The sequence below is a fragment of the Aptenodytes patagonicus genome, chromosome 16, assembly GCF_965638725.1.
Source record: "Aptenodytes patagonicus chromosome 16, bAptPat1.pri.cur, whole genome shotgun sequence".
Taxonomy (NCBI): domain Eukaryota; kingdom Metazoa; phylum Chordata; class Aves; order Sphenisciformes; family Spheniscidae; genus Aptenodytes; species Aptenodytes patagonicus.
Genome location: NC_134964.1, coordinates 3600228 through 3608114, shown reverse-complemented (window position 1 = coordinate 3608114; position 7887 = coordinate 3600228). Strand labels below are relative to the sequence as shown.

At 42.5% G+C, this 7887-nt stretch overlaps 1 protein-coding gene across 2 annotated transcripts; it reads left to right on the top strand.

The window, feature by feature from the left end:
• Positions 1-962: 962 nt before the first annotated feature.
• C16H17orf75 (chromosome 16 C17orf75 homolog) lies at positions 963-7605 on the top strand. Of its 2 annotated transcripts, none has more exons than XM_076353717.1 (10): positions 963-1136; positions 1427-1507; positions 2166-2291; positions 2704-2844; positions 3044-3101; positions 3784-3903; positions 4551-4615; positions 4737-4873; positions 5430-5533; positions 6134-7605. In XM_076353717.1, the coding sequence occupies exons 1-10, from the start codon at positions 1003-1005 to the stop codon at positions 6341-6343; spliced, it is 1176 nt and encodes a 391-aa protein (XP_076209832.1). In that variant the 5' UTR covers positions 963-1002; the 3' UTR covers positions 6344-7605. The 2 variants fall into 2 exon arrangements, with proteins under 2 accessions (XP_076209832.1, XP_076209833.1); XM_076353718.1 differs by having other exon boundaries at positions 6099-6240.
• Positions 7606-7887: the final 282 nt, after the last annotated feature.

The window sequence follows — 7887 nt, the reverse complement described above, 5'->3', positions numbered from 1 at the left end:
TCCCGTCTCCGTGTTTAACGTCAAGGAGAAGCTGTTTTTTCCCTACGGAGTCAGGCTGGGCAAGGAGCCGGTGTCTCTTAAACAGGCCGCTCTGCGCGGTGGTTTGGTGGTGGTCGCCTCTGCCTGCGTAGCTGGCTCTTGGCGGGGAGGCGCTGGGGGAGCACGGCCCGCCAAGAGCACTGCGCAGCACTGCGACGCGTTGAGCCCTCGCCTCCCGCCGGGCTCCCCGTGCCTGGCCGGGGGGCTGGTCCCTCTGTTACATCCGGGCGGGGGGGGGGGGGGGGGTGTGTTTCTGCGTCAGCCCCCCGAGCATCCCCGTGGCTCCTCAGCTCCCAGGAGACCTGCCGGCTTCCTGCAGTGGCCCTACCGCAGGCCGGGGGGGGGGAGAACTGCTCCCCGGCCCGCAGGGCTCGTCTGCGAGAACTGCCCGTCAGGAGGCTGAGCTAACGTGCTGTTTTAAGAGAGAAAAAAATATTTCAGAAGCAGAGTAGGCTTTTTAAAAACAGGCGGTACGGCTAATCCTGTCAAATGTGGCTTGAGTGGGTCCTGCCATTGAATCAGCGAGCAGCTTTTGAAGGGTTATCTGTACCGATGCAGGTACTATATCATCTCTACTGCGTTTTTCAGTAAGTTTCGTAAACAGAGGCGTTGCAGCCACGAGAGCTATTTCAGCTTTATCCGGTACAGCTCTAGTTCGGGTGAGGATGTGGCCTGTCGCACCTTGAGCGGTTCAAGCCCTTGGAAGCTGCCTCGCCGTGAATCCTCGGCCAAGTCACGCCCCTCCCAGCTGCCGGGGACCAGGCGCGGCCTGCCCGCGGGCGTGGGTAAACCCACTCGGGGCGGGGGAGAGAAGCTGTAGCGCAGCCCCGGCGGTACGCCCGCCCTCCCGCCGCCCTGCCCTGCCTCCGGGGCGGAGAGCGGCGGGCGGGCCGCGGCGGCGGGGGTGAGGCGCGGCGGCGGGAGGCCGCGTTCCCCGCGGCACAGGCGGCGGCTTGGGCCGGGATGTTGCCGGCGCTGCCGGACGGCGATGAGCGGGAGCTGGAGAGCAGCGAGGAGGGCGGCGGTGCGGGCGAGGAGCGGCGGCCGGAGCGGCACGGCAGCACCTACCACAGCCTCTACGGCTACCGGAGCTGCAGGTGAGGGGGCCGCTAGCCGCCGCCGCGGCCTGGCGGGGCGGTGCGCGCTGGGTCCGCCCCGCGGCGAGGCCGTTTCCAGGCTTTGTCGGTTCCCGGCTGTTTGAACTCGCTTTATTTTTTTTCCCCCTTTCTCTGCCCCCGAAGAGATTTTTTTTCCTCCCATAATGTCCTGATTCCCTGCTCCTGCTTTAAAACGCCCTCCGGCCATACCTTTCCCCGCTGCAGTCCCTTTTCCCTGTTCTTTGTGTTAAGGCTGTAAAATCAATCGTAAGAATGGCTTGATTTTTCAGATCCTCACAGCAGGGAGCAGACAGTGGGGATGGCAGTCCCAGCAGTGCGGCGGCAGAGACACCCTCCAGCGAAGACTTCAGGTAAAGGCAATCGGCAGAACAGCATAATCGCCGGTAACACCCCGTTTTGAAGTCTTTGCCATATTGCTGTTAGGTGAATAGTAAGCAAGTACATTGAAGTCCCTTCAGAGCAGAAACCTCTGTGAAAGCATACTGAAGTCCCCTGGGTGCTTTTTCTGGAATACCTAGGGAATGGACACACAACTACAGAGCTCAAATAACGTATTAAACATAAACTATCACCTTTCAGTTTGAACTCTGTTTTCTTTGCTACTAATACTTGACATTTCTGTATTGACTTAGGTCTCCATGTAGATAATAGATAATTAAAATGTATTAGACAATTTTAAATGGACATCTTATCTTTCTACAGGCTCCGTAATGGAGTTGTTGCTCTGTATTACAACTAGGGAAACATAGGAACAAAGAGGGGCAGTGACTTGTTCACAGCTGCTGAGGGAGTTCAGCATCAGCTGACACCACAACTCCAGACTTCTGGTCTAGTGGGCAAACCACTGAATGTATTTCTGATGGGCCAGAAGTCACAGAGCGAGTTAGCTGTAAGCCAGAGAGAGATCACAGTGGTCCCCCTTCTAGAAGCAGGTGGTTCTGCACCTGTTCAGAGATACAAAACAATAATTTTTGCTTTTTGCTAACGATTTCTTCTTGTTCTTTAAAGCCTCTCCTTGCTGGACACTAACTTACCAACTGAAGCGGAGACTGAATTGCGCACTTTTATCGCTAAGCGTCTTACTAAAGGAGCCCTGTTTGAAGGAATGGGGAATGTAGCGTCAGTGGGGCTGAGGTAAATTTAAAAAATTATTTGTGAATGAGAAACTGTAAGAAACATTGGCAGCATTGCACATCTTGCCATCTGCTGCTGCACTCTAGGTTTAATCCTGATTCCATGTTCTCAGTCTATTGCTGCTGTTAATAACAGCTTTACGCAATGGCACTTTCCTCTTTTTCTAGGTAGCTTTGAGAAAAATATTGTAGTAAATAATTTACTGTTTGAATATTTAAATGTGTTTATGACTATTTCCTTTTAAATTACTCTGATCGCACCACAGAGGAAAAAAGAGAAGGTCTAAGAGCTCTATGTATGACCATAGGAGCTAGCAGGTGAATATTCTTTACAGAAATCACGGATGCCTGCTTTTTGCACTTATTTATTGTGATGTATCTGTAACAAAATAATTCTTTTTTTTTCTGCGTAGCATACCAGAATATAAAGTTGGTTGTTATTACTGTCGTTTCCAACAAGAAAATCTTCTAGAAATGGCAACACTGGAATCGGACATCAATGCTCCAGAATATGTGGTTTGTTTCTTAGGTGGCTCAGAGAAAGGTCTGGAACTATATCCTTACCTTTAACTTTCTTTATCTGTGTGGAGAGGGGAGATGATGTAAAAATTATATTCTCATTTTGTGTTTCCTACTTGAAATCAGCTCGTTTGTACACACCTTCCAGTAACTGAAAATGTCATTAACAGCCATATACTGAAAGGGAAAAATGCAGATCTTAACCGATGCATCTTATTTTCCTTAAGAAGATACTTTCAGACTTGAGCTGGACAAATATGTTCAAAGTCTGAAGATAAACCTTAATTTGGAGGTAAGGCCTAATTTTTTTTTAAAGTGGTGAAAATTGCTGTTTATGCAAATTAATTACTAAGGCAATCTGGAAGATTTATTCTATAGAGACAAAATAGGCATTTTAGGTACCAGTATGAAACACTTGTAAGAGATACTTGATTCACTGTAGGGACAGTGAATGTCTAAAGTGCTAGCAACCACAAGTCAAAAGGGGGGAAAAAAAGGGGGGGGACGGGACACGACTCTTTTGTGCCAGTCATAAATCTCTTAAAGGTTATTTGCAGTTAGATTCAGAGAGAAGAATGACTAATGAAAGATAATGGTCTACAGGAATGTTATCGATGTCCACCTGGATTCTTATCACTTCTGAATGCTAAGGAAGGATTTTTGGTGGTTTTCTTGTCACCATTTTTCTAATGGAAGCTATGCAGTTTAAGTCTCTTCCTCATCCTGTCTGCTGTTGCATGGGTTTTGCTCAGTACATACCATAATATTACGGTTCTATTTCTTAAAATGCAAAGCCCTTCGTTGCTGATAAAGTGTGGCTTTAAATGTCAAACTCATTATTTTAGTTTACTGTGGTTTGGAATTAAGAAGGCTCTGACATCCAACTATCTTAGCTTGAATAGATTATTAATAGGCTTCTGTTTCTGTAGAAATCTAATTTGTAGTTGAAGTTGTAATGTTTCAACTCGTTACAGCAAAAAACCTTGGAGACCTATATTAACCCCTACTTGAGAAGCTGGTTTGAGAATGCCATATGCCCTATTCAGAGAGTAGTACAGCTCTTCCAGGAGAAACTCGCCTTTCTGTTACATGCTGTAAGTGTATTTCAAACTGGATAACTGAAAGAGGTTCAGAAGGAATCTCAGTGACTCCAACATGTTTAAAATGTTTCTTGCATTTGCTTTCCCAGCCAGGCGAAAATGAGGAACAACTTTTTTCTTCTCTTTTTTTTTTCTATTTTGTTTTTTTAAATTCAGGGCAAGTACTTTTCCCTGCTCTGCTGCTAAGGAAGCACATAGCAATTTCTTCTATCAATTTTTATAGTTAACTCATTTAAAATTACATAGTAGTGTCCAAGTTGAAATTAGAATGAGAAAATTAGAAACAGCATGAGAAAGCTGTCCCTGCTGTAATTCCTCTGAACCAAAGGAATGTTATATTGCGTATCTGCCTCATGTAATTCACTGGGAACAGAAAAGAAATTAACCCTAGCTCTTGTCCCTGAGTTTGAGGAGGCTTTGGATGGAATAGCTAATAGAGTATAGTTGCTGTATTTCTTCTGAATGCAAAACCAGCTGCAATGACTATAATATGGAGTATTGCCTTCGCTTCTACTCTTTCTCTGAAAAGAACAGTTTTTAAAGTACCACATTACGTATTTATTGCTAGTAACTGCAATATAGCAACAGAAGTAATATCAAAGTTGCATCTAGCTTTTTTTCATCTTTTTGTTTGCTTTAAGGCTTTGAGTTATACTCCTGTGGAAGTAAAAAACGCGGATGAAAGAACAGAAAAAGACATTAGCAGGTAAAGATACTTTGAGACCAAGGAACCTGTGAGTAACTTGGCTTTTGTATATGACAGCCTCCTGTTTTGCTGTTCAGGAATTGTAAAGAAGCAAGCAGTTCACAAGAGCTTTTTGTGTCAGGTTTCTGGCAGCTGCCAGCCTCCAAGGACTTGTTCAGGAAGGCACAATGACCTCCTTGTGTATTGCCATGACTGAGGAACAGCACAAGTCAATGATTATAGACTGTAGTGGACCTCAGCCTCAGTTGCATAATGCAGGTGAGATTACAGCTGTGAATACTTCTTCGTGTTACTCACTTGTATCTGTCAGCTGCTGAGAGTTGTGGATGTTAGAGGTAGTTGAGGATATTCAGAAGCTCATAGGTTAGTGCCCAGAAAGTTTGGGTTCTGGCTGGAAACACCACCACCTGTTTTCCTGTGAGGTAGCAGAGTAGTTTGTTTTACCAGATGCACTGGAATTCTGGTTTGAAAATGGTAGATAATAAAATCCACAATGCATTTAGTTTGCAGACTATGAAACTAGGACTTGTACACTTCAGGGAAGCCACAAAACTTTTTTTTTTTCCTGTGTATTTTTGACAAATGTTGTGAAAAGGGATTCAACAATCGGAACAGAATTTCATGTGATCACTGTAGCTATGTTTACTTTTCTTTTCCACGTGTATTGTTTTTCTTAAGACTTATTTCCTGGCCCAGGTATACTATTACCAGTTGTTATGTGAGAGTGATTAAACTAGGTAAATGCAGCTGTCTATTTATGTTGAGCTCATTTACTTTTTCTCATCTCTTCTCTCTGTTCCTGAACACGTAACAGGAAGCAACAGATTCTGTGAGGACTGGATGCATGCTTTTGTGAATGGTGCTGAAGGTGGAAATCCGTTTCTCTTCCTGCAGATTTTGGAAAACTTTAAATTGAAGGTACCTGTTCATATAGGTTAAAGACTTGGAGAAGACATCAGGGTTACTGAGGGAGCAAATACTCTTTTTGCAGCAAAGAAAAGTTTTAGGTTACTTATGATGTCTATACATCATTAACTGATTAACTCTGAAGTTTGAGGACTGGCTTACTGTAGTTGACATGACCAGAACGTAAAGTAGTGTGAAAGTTTTTTCAGTGAGTACTCCAAAGGCATTGTCTCATATTTAAAATAAACTCCACTTTTTCTTAAAATACTGTTAATTTGAGCGGTGCACACACAATATCGTATAATTGGGTAACACGGATTCAGTAGTTAACACTTCTTAGGTGGTTGGTCATAATAGAAAAGGAGAGAACTCTTGATACAAGTTTGGGCATTATCAAGTTGTGGTGTCCGCACATTTTGCATCGTTACAATAACAGTGGTAATACCCATCAAAGACAGTACTCAATTCTTACATTACTCTTGAGTAGTAATATAAAATTCCTATTGGAAATGCTTTTGCTTCTCCTGCTATTCTTCCTTCACTTTTCCATGTGATAGTATGTTTTCTTTCTATGTAGGAGGACAAGAAAATGCTCTGTTACTCTTTTCCCAGGCTATACAAGACATTAACAACCTGAAGAGGTTTATCCGCCAGGCTGAAATGAACCACTACGCCTTGTTCAAGTGTTACCTGTTTCTAAAGAACTGTGGCAGTGGAGACATCCTTTTGAAGATTGTTAAAGTAGAACATGCAGAAATGCCAGAAGCCAGAAATGTCGTGACTGTCCTTGAGGAATTCATGAGAGAAACATCAGTGGCTTAAAATTATCTTAATTATTCTGTACTGGTTTGAGGGTATTTTAAAATCCATTAATTTCTTCTGTGCAGCTTAGTTTCACTATTGCAGGATTTTTAATTTATATTTAAAAGTATTCCCTAAGTTGCAGTTTCATCTGCCTTTTCTCCTTTTTAGATAAAGCAGTATGAGCTTTTTTTAATGTATAAGTGTCAGATCATACAAACTCCTGCATAGTTTTCAGTGCGTAGCGGATTCTCCAAATGACTTGCTCCTTTTCTGAGGAAATAATGACATTTGGTTTTTACAGTCATTGCACAAAAAAACCCAAAACCAAATCCCTTACCTGGCAAGCATTTCAGTGTTCTAAGTATTTTAAATATCTTTAAAATGATCATGTCTAATCATTAAGATCTGGTTACTTTTGTTTTAATATATAAAGAAGCACAAACATCTGGATAAATCATAGTAAATGAATTAATCATGTTTGTTTATAGAAGAGAACACAGGTAACAAGTCTGTAGTTAGTTTCCACGTCCTACTTTCAAATCGGCAGTTTGTTCTTCTGTTACTAGATAAACAACTTAATTGGTATGAAACAGAACTGCCTTAAGACTGAACAGAGTTTCAGAATCAGTTTGCATGTGCTTGTATGTATGCATACATACACTGGACAGACATGTTAAGTTCCCAGGCTATTTGATGAATCCCATTCTTCAGTAGTTTGCGTTGTGATCAAGACCTTCTTTGTATCTTCTTAGTACTCATTTTGCATAACTGTAAATAGGCGTATGTTTTTCAACCGTGGAGAATTAAACCTGAAAATTTTACAGATTAAATATTAACTTTAAATTAATAGAAACGTCTTCAGATCTTGAAGTAAACTAAGTTCTCAAGTTAATTATTCAGACTTTAAAACATTTCATTGTATTTCAGCAGTGAATTCTTACCCACATCATAGGACATGAATACTTGAAGAAAATCTTTGGCTACAGCTGGAATCAAAATTCATGAGGCCTCTGAGTGACCACATAAACGAGGACTATCTCTGCAAAACTGATACAAGCAAAACTCCCTGTTGCTTTCCTTTGCAGCAGAGGGTGTTTGAATGCCTAACTTAGGGCACTTGAACAACTCTCCCTGAAACAGTAACAGTCTTACTAATGCAGTTAAGTTTGACTGTTCTGCCAGTGCTGTATACTGTGATGATAAAAGTTGAACGCTTTCCTGTGACACCACTGTGTTGAACCTATAATAAGGTTTACAATAAAAGACATTCAAATCCTTAATAGCGTGCCTACATTAAATTACAAATGAGTGTTGTCCTTGGTGTCTCCTGTTTAAAACCCTTTAAACACTCAATAAAACATGTCACCCTTTGTTGTTCTTGTACATTTTTAACAAAGTTGGAGCACTGATGGTTTAGTATTTTGCCTGATCAGGGGGCAGGGAAGAGCTCAGCGCTCAAAAAAAAAAAGAAAGGTTGGACATGAAGAACAGGTCGCTGTGATCTGGTAGGAGTGTAAGAAATCGTTGCACTAGTCCTGTCCCTTGTGCTTGCAGCTCGGTGG

Excerpts from the sequence above, each read along its gene's own strand:
- C16H17orf75 (XM_076353717.1), top strand. The coding sequence starts at position 1,003 with ATGTTGCCGGCGCTGCCGGACGGCGATGAGCGGGAGCTGGAGAGCAGC. Across the intron at positions 2,292-2,703 it reads GTAGCGTCAGTGGGGCTGAG|CATACCAGAATATAAAGTTG; the intron begins GTAAATTTAAAA and ends TTTTCTGCGTAG. Across the intron at positions 4,874-5,429 it reads GCCTCAGTTGCATAATGCAG|GAAGCAACAGATTCTGTGAG; the intron begins GTGAGATTACAG and ends AACACGTAACAG.